Genomic DNA, 17,920 nt, shown 5'->3' on the forward strand with positions numbered 1-17,920 from the left:
TTGAAAGACCAATATAAGCGCAGCACCACACAGAATCCCTGCCCACACAACATTTTTCAATTTACCGTAATAACCAAACTCTGGAAAAACTAAAGTAAAGTATACCTATGAATTGCAGACCAAAAGATGATAACAGAGTCAGGCTAAAGCTGGGACTTTAGATCTCATTAATTTCTTCGTCACATTGAAGTTCTTCGTCATATTTTTGACATAACAGTTTCTGGGTGCAGTTTTGGTTGACTTGTTACTTTGGGTTTTAATTAATGGACAACAGACCTTCAACAAGTCCAGCTCTCCAGAATGTTCCATGCAGCTCCAGCTGAGCATTCGGACACTGGCCGGGTCGTCCCACACAAAACGCCGAGCCTCGCCGGGTTTCAGCTGGTGAACCGACGCTGAGCCGCTGAGAGAGGAAAGAGAGAGAGGGTATTAGTTTTCCATTAAATTGCCAAAAAAGTTCTATTCAGATTTATGGCATTTCTACAAAATAAACTGAGAACCAGTGATTCATTCTCAATACCTGTGTGTGTGTATGAGCAGATGACACATAATGAAATCAGCAGGCACCCGCCCCTCACTTTGTGTGTTTTTATTGAATTAACTTGTCATCTTGTTTATTTTTCATAGCCCATAAAACAGAGGGACTAATGCTACAGAGCTATCTAACTGAAAATATGACTTATCACTTCACTCCACTCCAGTTGGTGGAATTTGACTTTGGTGTGTAATATACACAGACATATTACACAATTAATAGTCACAATATTTCCGGTGGACCATGGAGAGCTGCATGTATCACAATACAAGATGCTGGATTAAGAGTCATTACTGCAGCAGTAAAGTCAGTCTCCCCGCATCCCCAGCAGGGTGTGATGGGTCAGAAATTATTTTACCTTTTCATTATGCTTTTGCTGTATAATGATTCAATTTCAAAATGACGGGTTTGTGTACCCTGAGAGAACAGGTGAGTTGCTGGATTTATGAGCTCCATGAGGGACTCCCCTACACTGTCTTGCTTACTGCTGAAGAAATATTTTATTATTCAACATTGTCACCATGTCAGTCCGTACAACCTTCATCAGCACCTTCCACTGACGCACCTGTAATACACTCAGGTGTGTAGAGATTTGGCATATTATTTGTCCCGGGAAACCTTTTTTTTTTGCCTCGTGTGTGTGTGTGTGTGTTGACCTCTGACCTCTGCCTGTAGCTGATGGTGACCCAGGGTGTGTGGTTGAGCAGCAGGGCCGGAGCTGCTCCTTCATAGTAATCAATGAAGCTGATTACGGTGGAGAGATCAGAGATGTTGACGTCCACGATGATCCCACCACACTGAAAGCACACATCAAAAGAAGGGTTAACCCTAACCCTAACCCACATCAAAACTCTGAGAGTAAAATCAGCTGACGTGATCAAGTGTCATTAAGTGGAGACACTGACCATGTCGAGGCTCAGAAGGGTGCCGTTGTCCTGCTGGTTAAAATAGAAGGACTTGGATGTGGATTCAGATCCGACCACACGGACACACAACTTCCCTGAACTGTTCTCCGGCCACAGAGGGAGGCACTGCAAAACATTAACATTAACATAAACAACAGATCAAGAACGATATAACACTGTTGGTACTAGCTGCTACTCTGTAAGATTTAGTAATGACGGGCTTCCAGAAATAAATGCCAGTGTTCCCGGAAAGCACATCAAGGCAGTTCTTTGTGACAGTTGTTGACTGTCTTGTTTCTTTCACACAAAGCAGCAACATGAACCTGGTCACGTGTCTTTATCATTTACATTAACAGGATGGTTCACCTGCTGGTCGGAGGTATAACTACATAAAAACACAGGCCCCTTACTGTTTCTGACAGAAGTCAAAACACTCCTGAACTCTGATCAATGAAGACATTAACATACTACAATACATACTACTAGAACTTAAAACTCACATATTCAGAACTGCATACCCCACTTAAGTCTCTACATTGTCTTTTTCCTGTCTGGTTATTTCTTACTGTTTTTTATTTTTATGTATTGTACGGTGTTCCTCGAGCGCCCAGAGAGGTGCCTTTAAATAAAATGTATTATGCCATTACCAATACTGTTGTTACTGTGCACCTCTCTGTCTCTCTCTCTGTCTCTCTCTCTCTCCCCAACTGGTCGAGACAGACGACCACCCACCTAGAGCCGAAGGAACTGTCCTAGGTTTCTGCCTTTTAACAGGCAGTTTTTCCTTGCCCTTGTCGTCAAGTGCTTGCTCATATTGGTACTGTTGGGTCTCTGTAAATAATGTTATAAAGAGTTCGGTCTAGACCTACTCTATTTGAAAAGTGTCCTGAGATAACTTCTGTTATGAATTGGCGCTATACAAATAAAACTGAATTGAACTGAATTATTATACTACAGTACCCATGAGCCTCAGCAGTTGTTACTATGGAGATGATGATGATTTATCAAGAGTCTGAACCTCCCTAATTAATCGGTTCTCACAGCAATGCTCTCTGGGTGTTGTAATTGGCTTTTCAACTCAAGTTGTTGTGGAATCTGATGAAAGGGAGTCATATTCACCTCTGTGGAAGAGATGTAGTGCCACCTGGTGGAGGTCTGGCTGGTGACTTCTCCCACCTCCAGCTCATACGAAGACTTGTTAACCAGATTGTAGAAAGGACTCATGGTGACAATCCTGGTCAGGTTGAAACTGCTCATCTGGATGCTAACACCCACCTGGACACACAGACACAAGCTATGAAGCAAATACTGATGAAGTTAGCAATTATTTTCATCAATCTGTCGATTATTTTACTTTTTTTTAACTCATCTGGTCTATAAAAGGTGAAACCATACTTAAACAAACATCAATCATAAATTCCTTAATCCCAATTTGCCTTCTCTATAGTAAACAGTACAGAACAACACATTCAGTTCAGTATCACAGAGAGTTAGACCAACGAACATTCCCATCTACAAAGCTAACAAAAGAAAAGATTAATTAACTGATGCTGAGTGAGATTTTTGGTTACCAGAAAATCCACGTTGTTGGCGGGACAGCGAACACAGCCGTAACTTCCCACAGTGTCCAGAGAGAAACCATCAGACCAGGAGCTGGTGGAGATACACAGCTGGAGCTGTAATAAACAACAACACAGTGAAATACTGCTGTTACAATGACACATTCTGCTTATTGTAACCTCCCTGCACTGCAGAACAACAGTTGTGACTGGGTATATTTTCAGTAAAAAAAAAAACACATTCACTTGGGAAACGCCCGAAAATTTCAGTAAAAACACAAAAAGGTTCATGTTATCCTGAGGAGAGCAGGACAGTGTTGATGGTTGTTGATCAGATGGACATCACACCGATATGTTGGGACAGCAGTCGGAACTTGTCCAGGTATTTTCTCACCTTGTTCTTGCTGAAGAGGTTCTTCTTCCTGAAGGAGAACAGGATGATGTCTCGGTAGTCAGCCGGGTGCTTGACGCTGATGTCCTCGGCTCTGTACTGCAGCACTCGAGAGGTCTTGTTGATGATCCAGTACGGACTGAAGAGTGACAGGAGCAGGCGGCTTGACGTCCTCGTCACATGAACGCTCATGTCCACCGTCATGTTGTTGTCCGAGTCACAGGTGAGACACACGGCCAAGAACTCAGGCATTTCCTGTTCGATACGAAGGTGTCCATGCCAGTTGCGGCCCTGATACTTTGTCAGCACCAATGACACAATCTCGCCTGAGACACGAGCGTTCAGGAGGTCCGACGTGCTGCCTTCCTGAAGCTCGTAAGAGTCTGCTGATCTCTGAGGAGGATAGACCACAGACCAGATTAGATGACTGGATTAGATTTCATTAGCACAGCCTTAGATACATGTTCAGATTCCTAAATGTTTGTTTGTCCAAATAGTGAAAATATAATTTCATGAACTGCTCTGTGTGTGTGTGTGAGTGAGAGAGAGAGAGAGAGAGAGAGAGAGAGACACAGACAGGTGCACAGTAACAACAGTATTGGCAATGGCAATCTAGCAGGAAACAACTAAACAACTTCTACAGAATGTTGATTGGTTTTGGGCTCTATTTGTGCTTGTTTCTGTGGAAGCTGTAGTACCTCCATCATGTAGCGGACAGTGTAGGGCAGCAGGTTGCGTAGTGTGGCCACAGGGTGGAGGTGGATGACATAGGCAGGGTCCCAGTCCTCCTCTCCGTGGTTGGCGATGTGTCGCAGGTCGTCAGGGACAGCCAGTGTGCTGACCATCAGTGGCAGCAGTCCGCTGTCGGTCGCTGGACACTGCAGCACCGAACAAACCTCTAAACTACGGTGCACCTGCTCCTTCCATGCCACACAGGTAGAGGATGGGCCATATTGACCATCCAGGCATCCCGCCGGACGCACAAACAGCTGACATCTGGTGGAGGGGGATAAAACTACAACTATCAATTTCTCCTGTACACCTGGGTAAACACCTGAAGCTGTCCCACACTGACAACACAGCAGCCAAACGGTCTGTGGAAACTCTCCTGTCTTGGTCTTCTGTTAAGAGGTTGATGGTTCCTGTAGTGAAAATCATTTGTGACACTGGCTGTAAAACAGAGCTGTATTCACAAACTCACATCTGACCGGGGAATTCTTTTTACACAACATCTGGACATGAGTTTGGCATTTCAGCACACTTGTGTTTTTGGGTTGGGGCTCAGTACGTCCCTCAGATAGGAAACATTTTTGATTAATGCTGTCTTAAATATTGGCGCTTTTCTTTTGTTCTCAACAAAACAGACAATTACCTGCAGGATGAATATTCAGCGGACACAAACATGAAGCACTGATTTTAATTAGAGAGATAGTGACCATCACCAACAGCAATGGTGCTGCATGCTAACAAACCCTTAATGTGATGCTACCTGTATGTTTCCAAGGCAATGTGAAACTCTTTCTCAGGTTCGGCCTCTCCGACGCTCTGCAGGCTCCTGGATGTTGGACAATACTTCATGATGGTGAATGGCACAGAGAAGTGATTCTTTATCTGAAAACACAAAAAACAAACAGCTCAGATAAAGCTGTCCTGCTGGTGGTCCTTTCAGAGAACTGTGGTGAGTGTCTGTGGTTCAGACCTGCAGCGGTGAGCGGACAGTAATGACTTTGTTGCCCTCAGCAGCATCAATCTGCAGAAGGACAGAAACCGCCTCCTGCAGCATCGGACCGCGGATATTGTAGAGACGGCGACCAGGTTTGTCTACAGCGATGTTGGAGATCTCACTGTATCCGGAGGGAACTATGGGTTCAAACACACATGAGCCATCTTTAACCTTTATTCACACATCATCAGTTTTATTTACAGGAGGGACACTTCTACAGGTTCACCTGCTACAGTCACCAAAACCATCCAAATGTCCTGGTAGACCCCCAACAATCACTGTGGCTAATCGTATGTTTATTATCTGCCTGTGGTCTATACTAAAGTGTTACAACTCTTGGAGAACCAATTTGCTAAGCAAGAATACAAATAACATGGGTGGCATCTGTTCCTTATACGTGTAGCAGGCAGAATTGAATGTTGAAGGCCACGATGAGACTGGTGTTCTGACCGATAGTGAGGTTGAACAGGCAACTCTCCTGCCGCTGCAGAGCTGACAGTTTTCCTCGTGACGACGGTTCAAATATGGAGTGCTCCAGATCCATGCTCTGCTCCACCGACAACTCGTGTAGTTTTCCCTGCGCTGGTGAACCCACTGGCCTCAGGTTTGCGCTGTGCTGCACGATAAGAGGGATCCCAAGAGAGTTTCTGATGGTGAAGGGGGCCTTCTCCTTAAGAGAGTATTCAAAGGTGGAGGCAGTGCCTTCTGAGAATGCCTAATCAAAACAAAGCAATGACAAGTTAGTCAGCTATTTAACTGCAATCCATTCATTGAATAAATAACATAGCAATGACTTGGGTTCTTAACAGTTGATGTATTTTCTGCACAAAAACTAATGTTTTCACTTGCTGATTAACAGGAGAATGCTATTCAGAATACCAGACTGTTAGCTTTTAGACTTTAAGCTTTAAGCGTCTGTTGGAGGATGCTGTTATCAGTCCTGTACAACTCAAACGGTAGCTGGTTGTTTAAGAAAAATGCATAAAAATTCTTCAGGGAACGGCTGGTTGTGGGACATGCCTTTTGGACTAAATGACCTCATCTACCTGTACCTTCAGGTGTATCCATTGTCACTGATTTTTCTTTAGTTTCTACTGTTCTCCTCCGACCATCAGGTGACTTCCTGAACTAGATTTCAGCTCTGCTCAGGAGGTGATACTAAATCCAAGTTCAGGCTCTCTCAAGGGGGACAATAGCTCATTTATAACGTGAAAAATTGCTAATATTACTGTACTGAGGTTATACACTGAACAGAATTATAAACGCAACACTTTTTTTTTTGCCCCCATTCATCATGAGCTGAACTCAAAGATCTAAGATTTTCTCTATGTACAAAAAAGGCCTATTTATCTCAAATATTGTTCACAAATCTGTCAAAATCTGTGTTAGTGAGCACTTCTCCTTTGCCGAGATAATCCATCCACCTCACAGGTGTGGCATATCAAGATGCTGATCAGACAGCAGGCTGGCCACAATAAAAGGCCACTCGAAAATGTGCAGTTTCACTGTATTGGAGGGGTCCGGGGGGGTCCGGAAACCAGTCAGTATGCAGTACGCTGTCGTATACGCCAATCCAGAGCATCCCAAACATGCTCAATGGGTGACATGTCCGTTGAGTATGTTGGCCATGCAAGAACTGGGATGTTTTCAGCTTCCAGGAATTGTGTACAGATCCTTGCAACATGGGGCCGTGCATTATCATGCTGCAACATGAGGTGATGGTTGTGAATGAATGGCACAACAATGGGCCTCAGGATCTCGTTGCTGTACCTCTGTGCATTCAAAATGCCATCAATAAAATGCACCTGTGTTCGTTGTCCATAACACACGCCTGCCCATACCATAACCCCACCGCCACCATGGGCCACTCGATCCACAACATTGACGTCAGCAAACTGCTCACCCACATGACGCCATACACACGGTCTGCCATCTGTACAGTGAAAACCGGGATTCATCCATGAAGAGAACACCTCTCCAAAGTGCCAGACGCCATCGATTGTGAGCATTTGCCCACTCAAGTCGGTTACGACGCCGAACTGCAGTCAGGTCGAGACCCCGATGAGGACGACGAGCATGCAGATGAGCTTTCCTGAGACCGTTCCTGACAGTTTGTGCAGAAATTCTTTGGTAATGCAAACCGATTGTTGCAGCAGCTGTCCAAGTGGCTGGTTTCAGATGATCTTGGAGGTGAAGATGCTGGATGTGCACGCTCCTTCAAAACTTGCGACATCTGTGGCATTGTGCTGTGTGATGGAACTGCACATTTTTGAGTGGCCTTTTATTGTGGCCAGCCTAAGGTACACCTGTGCAATACCCATGCTGTCTGATCAGCATCTTGATATGCCACACCTGTGAGGTGGATGGATTATCTCGGCAAAGGAGAAGTGCTCACTAACAAAGATTTTGACAGATTTGTGAACAATATTTGAGAAAAATATGCCTTTTGTGTACATAGAGAAAGTCTTAGATCTTTGAGTTCAGCTCATGATGAATGGGGGCAAAAACAAAAGTGTTGCGTTTATAATTTTGTTCAGTATAGATTGTTGACGTTATAGATTGGTGAGGTTACGAATGGTGAGTTTATCAATTGGTGAGATTACAGATTTGTGAGGTTATAGATTGGTGAGGTTATAGATTATGGCGTTATAAATTGGTGAGGTAATAGATTATGATTGATTGGTGAGGTTATAGATTGGTGAGGTTATGGATTATGATTGATTGGTGAGGTTATAGATTGGTGAGGTTATAGATTATGCAGTTAAAGATTGGTGAGTTTACAAATGGTGAGGTTATAGAAGGTGTACCTTGGCAAGGTTGTGGAAGACATTAAGGCTGCACTGGGAGACGGTGATGTTCATGGTGTCTTTGGAGCAGATGTTGATGGCTGTGCGAGGTTCAGGAAGAATGACGAAGTCATCCCCGTGAACAGGACTCTTGTCCTGGACCGGGTTGTTCTTCATCTGAAGGACCAAAAACAACGATAATTAAAGATTGTTCACCCCTGAGTCTAATCAACCTAATTAAACATAATAACCATCTGCTGTTGCAGAATCCAGATCCAATATTGACAATTTATTTACATAACAAACCTTTACGAAAGACACCAGTACTGCACTGGGTTACATGCAGGTGAACTGAAGATATAAGTAAGAATACTAACAACGTACTCTCTACCTATAAGTTATGCTATGATGTTTTTTAAATTCAATCATGTGTTAGTGAGTGATTCATATGTCGAGTGTACCTGATACCACAACACATGAAGCCAAAAATTGATGTCTGACTTTGTAGTTTATTATCAAATCAATTTTAGCGATGGACACTGGGAAGTTTATCAAATACACAAAAGACCTGAACAGTCTGAACAGCTCAAAGAGGACACAGAACATCTGCAGAAGTCAGAGTGATGCTAGAACCAAGACCTTTACCTCCAGCTCCAGATTCCACCTGCGTTTGCCACTGTTGACTCGTTCAATCAGAGGCTCCCACACTGCGTGGATCTCATTAAAGTAGTTCACCTGCAGACACACAACAGGTGTCAGTCAGCATTATACATCAAACATGATAAAACACAGCAGCTGCTCACACACATCATTCATTCATCCTGCTTCGCTTCAGTATCTACTAAAATTCAGAGACGTCACAATAAATAAATAAACAACTTAAATAAACAAAAAATTTGTTTAAAATGTCTGAACTAAGGAGAGACTTTCTCCAGGACAGGTCGTATCACTTCATCATCACCATCTATTGAGGTGGACAGGTGCAGGTTCAGGTTCGGGTGTGATGGAACATTTCTCACCTCCAGTGTCATGTCGCCTCTCAGCTGCAGTAGAGACGACCAGTTTTTTGCCGACCCGTTGAAGGAGGACTCTGCCAGCAGCAGAGGGACGGTCCGATGACCCAAACCAGACTCCAGAGTCACCTGCACCACCTGTGGGGCAAAAGCACTTGGTCAACAGGAACCAGATCGGACCACCGTATTCTAAGGTTTCAGAGTCTAAGCTGGCATATCATACCTTGACCTCTGCGGCGAAGCTCTCGCCCTCATTGCGTCCATCCTGCTCTCTGAAGCTCTCTGTGACCTCAGTGGCCTGGTCCACTCCCAGGAACCAGTAGTTACAGCCATAGATGTTCATCACCGACCAGAGGTCGCCGACGTTGGAATTAGACTCTGGATTCTGCTCGTCACGCTGCTTTGCCGTCATGGCGGCTGTTATCGTCATCACTGTGTTGAGGATGAACGGAGAGATCTGCAGGACAGGTGCGCTGATGATGAGTTCACCGACCCCTTGGAACCCCCACCACCATTATTATAGCAGTGTCATCACACAGTGACAGCACTATGACAACAGTTTGACCAAATGATCCAAACTACATTTTTAAAATCAGATTTTAGAACAAACTGTCTGTCTTAAAGTGAATTTCCTTTTCACATTTGCCATTAATTCAATGTATTTTTAATTTCAAACATTTTTAAAAACTGTGATTAACGAAATACCTTAACAATGACTTCCTCTACTGTCACAGACCCACTCAGTGGTTGGTTGGGCTGGGTTTCGGTTTCCAAGGCAACCGAGCAGGGCCTCAACACCTATTGGACGAGAATGTACTCTGTATTTACTTGAATTCTCCGTATTTAAAATCTTTTACTAGTTTTTGATCTTGTGAGTATTCCTGTATTTTTGTATTTATCTGATGAAAATGTTGTATTCTGGCTCTACTGTAGTATTTTGTAAAATATACTGAATGGAATACTGCAACATGAAATGTATCCCATTGTCTTTTGTCATGTAATATTTACATCTAATCTTGAATGGAAGAATTACATTTGTTATTACCCATTACCGACAGGAACTAGAAAAAAAGATCACATCTCTCCTGTACTAGCTTCTCTGCATTGGCTCCCTGTAAAATGTAGAATAGAATTTAAAATCCTCCTCCTCACCTATAAAGCTCTTCATGGTCAGGCCCCTTCATATCTTAAAGAGCTCATAGTACCCTATTACCCCTCTAGAACACTACGTTCTCTGAATGCTGGGCTACTTGTGGTTCCTATAGTCTCTAAAAGCAGAACAGGAGCCAGAGCCTTCAGTTACCAAGCTCCTCTCCTGTGGAACCAGCTTCCAGTTGTGGTTCGGGAGGCAGACACCCTCACCACATGATAAAGCTTATAGTTAGGGCTGGATCAGGTGAGTCCTGAACCATCCCTTAGTTATGCTGCTATAGGCCTAGACTATCGGGGGATTTCCCATGGTGCACTGAGCTCCTCTCTTCCTCTCTCTTTCTGCACTCATTCATGTTCCATTAATGCATGTTACTAACTTCACTTCTTCCCCAGAGTTCTTGTGCTTTCTCGTCTCGCAGGTTCTTATCGATCCTTGTGGAGCCTCCTGCCATGGTCCTGCTAGATTGCCATTGCCAATACTGTTGTTGCTGTGCACCTGTCTGTCTGTCTGTCTCTGTCTGTCTCTCTCTGTCTTTCTCTCTCTCTCTTTCACCCCAACTGGTCGAGGCAGACGACCACCCACCTAGAGCCGAAGGATCTGTCCTAGGTTTCTGCCTTTTAACAGGCAGTTTTTTCCTTGCCCTTGTCGCCAAGTGCTTGCTCATGGTGGTACTGTTGGGTCTCTGTAAATAATGTTTTAAAGAGTTCGGTCTAGACCTACTCTATTTGAAAAGTGTCCTGAGATAACTTCTGTTATGAATTGGCGCTATACAAATAAAATTGAATTGAATTGAATTGAATTTCTTGCTAATTAACACCTAATTATTTAAAAGGCACTTCTGATTGCAGTTAAACACAGAGTGAATCTGATGAAGCAACATGTGAAACATATAGTTTGCTCCTTTTTATTTTGTTTTTAATCACCAGTACTGAATACTGGCACTTTTTGTCTAAATGAGTACCCTTAGTTCTTATTGAGAACCGCCACCACTGGTGAGCATGGCCGTACCCACTACTGTTTTTTTGCGTTCAATAGGAACCAATGAGCCACAGACAATATTGAGAGACGGACTGACATGTTGTTAGTTTGAGTCTGAATATGAGATTTGTTGACAAGGAGAAAACTGATCCTTTAAACCCTTAATGTGTAGGACCTGCCGCGAGCCCACGTGCAGTACTATAATCTTACAGTGGTGACGCCGTTGGCCTCCTTGTTTCGGATGAAGGGGCAGGCGAGGACTTTCAGCTCCCTCAGGTTGGCTCTCATGTTCTGTGTACCGTTCTCCTCAGTCTGCAGAGTGAAGTCACACTGAAAGGAGGCCACGAGGGCAGGGGCGTCAGCCTTCATCAAGCTGGCCACGAACACCACCTCGGGGTCCACCACCACCGCCCGAAAACGAGTCCTAACCATTGAGGCTGCATAATAACAACAAAAACAAAATGAGCCAACATTTACCTTTGAGATTATATATAATGGACTGTGAACAGCAATATATCAGCAAACTATTCTTTCTGTGAAGACGTAGTGGATCTACGTCGGTGAATTAAGGATTTATTTCCACCAAACCAGAGTCGCTGATTGTTGGAAAGACTAAGGCGGTTTTGGTGAGTTTTTGACAATAAACTGGTTAAACTGAAGGTCACTGTAGGGATCCTTTCCATAATTGCACTGAACCTAACCTAAGTCTTTGGGTCTCTTGCTCTCACCGGTCTTGGCATAGGCCCGAGGCTCAGCAGTCTGTCTCAGTGGCAATCTGTCGGTGGGCACAGAGGCGGAGGTTGGAGATGAACTCTGTGGCAAAGCCTGCAGGAAGAAATCTGCGATGGCCATCAGAAACTCCACACTGGCACACAGGTAGAGTTTCTGCAGAACAGCCACCACCTCCTGTTCTCCTGTGCTCTGTCGATACGTCAGATCGATCATTGCCTCAGGGCTCTCCTCATCTCTCTGACCGACCATCCTGCAGCCGCCAAGAAAAACCAAAACATAACAGGTAGAGGTCAGAATGAGACCATAATCACTATGATTACACCTTGATTGAGAACAGCCAGCCTCTTCCTACTGGGAATCATTCAGTGAGTATCAGTAACAGCAGAGTCTGGAATCAAACAACCTGTATCCAAACTGAAGTTCTTTTCCTTCTGATTAAAAACCAAGATGGAGGTAATAACAACATCACACCGACTGAGAGGAAGCAGAGGTTATGTGACTGATACCGTGATGTCACCCTCTCCATGCCGGTCCTCAGGTCGTCCAGTGTGCAGGTGGTGAGGACCGTGGTCACCTCCATGCTGCCATTGGTCAGGATCTTTCCTGAAGTCTTCAGTTGGTGGAGGGTGAACTCACCCAGTCTAAGGTTCTCCTGGTGCTGCAGATCTGGGGGCTGCAGGGAACAGAACCAACAATCAGAACCAAGAGTGCTGAACCTACTAGGCTCTGGAATTCTCTTTCCCTAGAAGGTAAGGTGTACATTACCTGTTTTTAAATCATTGCTTCAAACGTATCTTTACAGGAAAGCCTTTTGTGCTGCCTCACTTATATTTGGTGTTGCTGTTGTTTTACTTTCTTCTGTTCTCATATTGGAATATGATATATATTTTATTGATCACTTATCCTTCATCTTTGTTTTATTCTCCTGTATTTTGTCAAGCATTTTGTAACCTTGTTCAGATAAGTACTACAAATAGATTAAATATAATATTATTATTATTATAACATTTACAGAACACAGAGAGAACACTAAGAGCACGTACTCCAGGAATCTTTATGTGCTGACTTACCTGTTTTAGATCGTCACTGTACAGAACCAGACCAAGAGACTCAATGTTAAAGTTAAACTTCATCGTCTCCAGAGCTTCATCCTCTTCATCACTGCTCACAGTCAGCTTCCCGATAGCACCTGAAACACAGATCACGTCAACATAACACCTTAAACTGAACCAGCAACCAACCCAGTATCAGTGTGTCAACATAATCCTGAACCTGTGGTGGGGCCTCCAGCTGCTCGGAGCAGCACACTGGCCTCCTGTCTCGGGGCGATGGGCTCCAGACTGCCTGCCTCTCCCAGATTCTCCATCAGGATCATCAGCAGCACCTTCAGGTCGTCTTGACTCAGCTCCACCTACCGATCGAGCAAAAACACCACCCGGCTGATTACAGACAGCTGTCACATGATGCAAATCAAACACTCATTATCCTATAACAGTCCAACATTTAGGTGAATCTTCTCTCCTGTCAATAATTACAGTAATTTATCTACATTCACGCCTCACAGACTCATAAGTCAGATCACTACAAAGTGAACAACACAGACACTACACTACACTGATGCTACACTTCAACACTACTACACTAAAACTGTACCTTTGGTGGTGTACATGTCAACTGGTTGAGAAAATGAGAACAGAGCTGTTAGAGTCTTCAGAGATTACAGGCTTTAAGGCAGTCAGTCTGAAAGTTGAATATGTAAGTCCACCCAGACTGATGATGATGTGATGACGTTAGTCGAGGTGCCCTACCCCTGCTACACAGTGCGGGAAATGCCGACACAGAGGGTTGTCTGTACAGCAATCATTAACTCTTGGCCTAATGAGACAAACAGTCTCTGTCATCTACTGAATGACTAAAACAAGTACATATCTGTACAGTCTGTATATTAAAACAGTCATCTCCATGAGGTCACCCACAGGTTTGTGAAGAGCTGTGGTGAAACTCAATGTGGTCGGCTCAGGCCGTCGCCATGTTGGCATTCCTCACTCCACTGACTCTCGACTAATCCAAAAATGGGCAAAGAAGTGGAGTGTGGGTGGAGCTGAAGTGGCTGAATGAAGCCTGGTTACTGAAAACAGCCACCCGTGATCACACCCACCTGTTACTCAAAGCAGCCACGCCCATAATTATGCATAACTTTAAGCATTAATATAATTGAAAGGGGTGAGATATATAAAAATGTACACCCCGTACAGTTGTAAGGAACAAGGAAATTAGCTATAGAGATCAAAATATTGTAAACATGTTTATTTCTGCTGTAATGTTGGGCATTTTAATATTATTAACCTTATGTAGATTCACTCACTGCAGGAGCAAGTGGATGTTAGAGGAACTGTAAGCTTTTGGTACTTCAGTGTTGGATTCATTTACAGCCACTGCTGACTGGTCTGTACTCAGCTAAATATATACATTTAAATGTATTTACCTTTATTTTTGGTGTATTTAATGGCCTATTAATCTATATATTGAGCCATTTATTTATTCCTTTATTACTATTTTGGTAGTTGCGGTCCGCCCAATAGTCACACAGTCCGGCATCCCACCACCACAAGTACATTCTTAACCTATGAAAAATGCCTGTCCCATCAGTTATTTAAATTAAAAACCACCATGAGGACTGGAGCCTCAGTACAGAATGAGCTGAGCTGAAGGTTCTCGAGGCCATCAACACCTCTTCCTTCCTCCACCTTCACCTACTACCTTCATTGGCTTCAGATCTCCATCGATCTCCACAGCGACCATCTTCTTGTACCAGGAAGCTGCCAGGTTCCTGTTGATGTTCAGGCGCAGGTTTACTGGTTCCAGCAGCTCGGTACTGAGTCGACCAGATGTCTGGTCCATACAGGTCCTAATACAGAACAGGGAACCAGAGTGCTTAATGAGTACTGTTATACATCAATTGATCCTGTTATTAAAAAGGTAAGTAAAAACTGGTTAGAATTATTTGTTTAGTTTTAGTCTTGACGTAATGCTGTACAGTCTCTGGTTTCTGGAGCAGACCCTTGACTCTGGATCCACTAACTGACCTGGAGAGTTTGAGATGTGTCAGCTGGACATCCATGTTGTCAATGATGGCTGGCAGAGGGCAGCCGTCGACGGGCAGCAGAGAGAAGCTGTTTCCCACAGTGATCAGACCTAGGTCCATCACAAGCGCATTCTGGGAAGTGGAGGACTGGGGGATAATGATCAGTGGAGCCTTCAGTTTGATGTCCATAGACAGACGGAAACTCTTCTGGGCAAAGTCTCGAACGCTGGACGCAGCCTTCTCCGCCGCCTGAGCCGTTGCAGCGCTCAGAGCTTCTTTAGCCATCTGGAAGTTGTTGGTGAAGTTCTGAATGAAAACAAACAATGAAAACTGTTACTGATACTGATTCCTAAATCTAAATCCAATATTGAAAATAATTCCGCAGTAAGGATATATTTAATATATCCTATATTTAATTAAAATTATTATCCCTATAATCAGTGACGGCTGGTGGACATTTTGGGTGGGTGGGCTAACAAATGCATTACACTCATCAATACGTCACACAGCAACAACAGCAGCAACAGTAGGATCACATCAAGTTACAGCAACAACATTGTATACTTTGTTATAGCAAGGGCTCTGGCAACACTGGGGAGACATACCCAAAAGAATGGCCTGATGCCAAAAAAAATCTCTCTCTCTCTCTCCCTCTCCTCTGTACACATCAGCACATGCCAATTCCGCTACAACTACATTATAGAAAAGTACCAGCAACAATTTGCAACACCATGTACCAGAAATAAATCTATAAAACCAAAGCAAAAATAATTATTTGTAGAAGAGAGAGTTGTTTCAGAGCCTGGGCATACCTTATTTAAAACACCGCTCACATCGACGGCCTTTCTGTGATGCAAACAGGTTAATCACCATGTCAAACTCCACCCTGCTGTACCTCACCATCAGCTCACCTTTCAGTGTCTCCCTGCAGATCATTGGGTAATGTGCACATGCAAAGACAACGTGTGCATGGCTTTCTCAAAGCGCACTGTGCGGCTACTGACACATTATCAGAGCGCCGCGCCATTACAGCGGCTGCAGCTGTGTCCGCAGCTGGATGTGGCTGATTGTCATCTGTGGTCAGCAGTTCAGATATGAAACACGAAAAATTATCCAGGCCCTGTCTCGTTTTGAGAGAATCTGTGGCGTTAGACATGTACTTTGCAACCTGTGTGTTTGACAGGTGATCGGCTAATTGACTGTCTAAAAAAGAAAACTGGTCACTGCTGGAGTGAAGTGGGAGATTCGTTGGACCCCCGCAGGGCAAGCTCATGTCCCCCACAAAATGTAATACAGTCCACAATCCGTGATAGTGAATGCCTGTTTTTCTTTACCAGCTCGTTGTGTCTCTGTACAGGATGCGGTGACCCTCATTAAGCTGACAGGAGATATTGTTCACTTTAGCCAGCAATTACAACTTTATGGTATTTCCAATGTGGCTTGTAGCAGTGGCATTCATGTTTCTTAATTTTGTCGGATAAATATTTTAAATCCACAATTCCTTGTTGGGTCCAAGCCGTGTCTCCTCCAAAAAGCAAACATGGGAAACAGAAAAGTGAATTCCTAGCTACACTTGCTGTTAGCCAGTCCATTAGCTGAAACCACGTAACAAAAAACTCAGATTCCGAGTCCTTTTGTGTTATTTGAACATGCTTTGGATGATGTGTCCCCAATCTCTGTACTTCCAATTTTTCCTCCAAAGACTTAAAAGAAAATTGATTAGAAAGTAAATAATCCACCTCGTTCATGTTCATGCTAACGCCCGCCATACTACGAACTACCCTCACTGTACTGTAGCTACTGCGCAAGATATATCATATATCTTGGGTTTTTTCTGTCACTTTTTGGTGCTGTTGCTGCTCTACATTCTACCAAAATTAAAAAAAAAAATGTTCTAAGGTTTTTAATAATAGTTTTTCATCTTTACTGTAAAATATAGGGGGGGGCTTAGCCCTGTTAGGCCATATATACCAGCCGTCCCTGCCTATAATTATTCTATAACAGAGACTTGAGAGGCTGTCGAGCAGGCAATGGAGTAGGTCGGGTTTGGTTTGAGCTCTTGTCGAACTTTTGAATTATTTTAAGTTAATAAGCGCCTTTCACATTCATGTTCCATTAATGCATGTTACTAACTTCACTTCTTCCCCGGAGTTCTTGTGCTTTCTCGTCTCGCAGGTTCTTATCGATCCTGGTGGAGCCTCCTGCCATGGTCCTGCTAGATTGCCACTGCCAATACTGTTGTTGCTGTGCACCTGTCTGTCTGTCTGTCTGTCTGTCTGTCTGTCTGTCTCTCTCTCTCTCTCTGTCTCTCTCTCTCTGACCCCAACTGGTCGAGGCAGACGATCACCCACCTAGAGCCGAGGGATCTGTCCTAGGTTTCTGCCTTTTAACAGGCAGTTTTTCCTTGCCCTTGTCGCCTAGTGCTTGCTCATGGTGGTACTGTTGGGTCTCTGTAATTAATGTTTTAAAGAGTTCGGTCTAGACCTGCTCTATTTGAAAAGTGTCCTGAGATAACTTCTGTTATGAATTGGTGCTATACAAATAAAATTGAATTGAATTGAATTTAGTGAGCATCGAGGCCACTATCCAGGATGAAACGTCAAAAATCCAAGAGTACATCAGAAAAATGGCCACAAAGGATGAACTGCTAAGTGAATGTCTCAGGCAACAGAAACCTGAAAAGAGTGCAGAGGAAGAGGAGCAGACAACCTGGAGGGACAAGCCCCTACATGGCACGTACCACCGCCAAATTGAAGAAGTGGCTGATATTGAGAAGACCTACTAATGGCTGGAAAAGACTGGACTCAGAGACAGCACAGAGGCACTGATCATGGCAGCACAGGAACAGGCCCTAGGTACATGAGCCATAGAGGTCAAGATCTACAAGAGTAGATCTGACCCAAGGTGCAGACTATGCAAAGATGCCCCTGAGACAGTCCAGCACATAGTAGCAGGGTATAAGATGCTAGCCGAGTCAGCGAACATGGAGAGACACAACCAAGTGGCTAGAATAGTGTACAGGAACATCTGTACCCAGTATGGAATAGAAGTACCCAAATC

At 43.9% G+C, this 17,920-nt stretch overlaps 1 protein-coding gene and 1 long non-coding RNA gene across 12 annotated transcripts in view; one reads left to right on the forward strand and one right to left on the reverse strand.

Moving 5' to 3' along the window:
* Positions 1–17,920, reverse strand: part of vps13c (vacuolar protein sorting 13 homolog C) — an 81,696-nt gene that overhangs the window by 18,591 nt on the left and 45,185 nt on the right. For all 11 annotated transcript variants that reach the window (XM_051378099.1, XM_051378094.1, XM_051378098.1 and 8 more), the window contains 22 exons: positions 14,862–15,166; positions 14,536–14,683; positions 13,048–13,186; positions 12,846–12,964; positions 12,282–12,448; positions 11,772–12,025; positions 11,254–11,480; positions 9,618–9,710; positions 9,136–9,369; positions 8,919–9,050; positions 8,545–8,634; positions 7,921–8,076; positions 5,564–5,828; positions 5,090–5,250; positions 4,880–5,001; positions 4,089–4,386; positions 3,394–3,783; positions 3,012–3,116; positions 2,560–2,715; positions 1,441–1,566; positions 1,199–1,332; positions 277–403 (listed from right to left, as the gene is read on the reverse strand). In XM_051378099.1, the coding sequence (XP_051234059.1) occupies positions 277–403; positions 1,199–1,332; positions 1,441–1,566; positions 2,560–2,715; positions 3,012–3,116; positions 3,394–3,783; positions 4,089–4,386; positions 4,880–5,001; positions 5,090–5,250; positions 5,564–5,828; positions 7,921–8,076; positions 8,545–8,634; positions 8,919–9,050; positions 9,136–9,369; positions 9,618–9,710; positions 11,254–11,480; positions 11,772–12,025; positions 12,282–12,448; positions 12,846–12,964; positions 13,048–13,186; positions 14,536–14,683; positions 14,862–15,166 (3,948 nt within the window). The remainder of the gene's footprint in view (positions 1–276; positions 404–1,198; positions 1,333–1,440; positions 1,567–2,559; positions 2,716–3,011; positions 3,117–3,393; positions 3,784–4,088; positions 4,387–4,879; positions 5,002–5,089; positions 5,251–5,563; positions 5,829–7,920; positions 8,077–8,544; positions 8,635–8,918; positions 9,051–9,135; positions 9,370–9,617; positions 9,711–11,253; positions 11,481–11,771; positions 12,026–12,281; positions 12,449–12,845; positions 12,965–13,047; positions 13,187–14,535; positions 14,684–14,861; positions 15,167–17,920) is intronic.
* Positions 10,606–17,427, forward strand: LOC127351063 (uncharacterized). Its single transcript, XR_007880785.1, has 2 exons — positions 10,606–10,671; positions 17,236–17,427. It is a non-coding gene; the product is annotated as an uncharacterized LOC127351063 (long non-coding RNA).

Source organism: Dicentrarchus labrax, unplaced genomic scaffold (assembly GCF_905237075.1).
Source record: "Dicentrarchus labrax unplaced genomic scaffold, dlabrax2021, whole genome shotgun sequence".
NCBI classification, from domain to species: Eukaryota; Metazoa; Chordata; class Actinopteri; family Moronidae; genus Dicentrarchus; species Dicentrarchus labrax.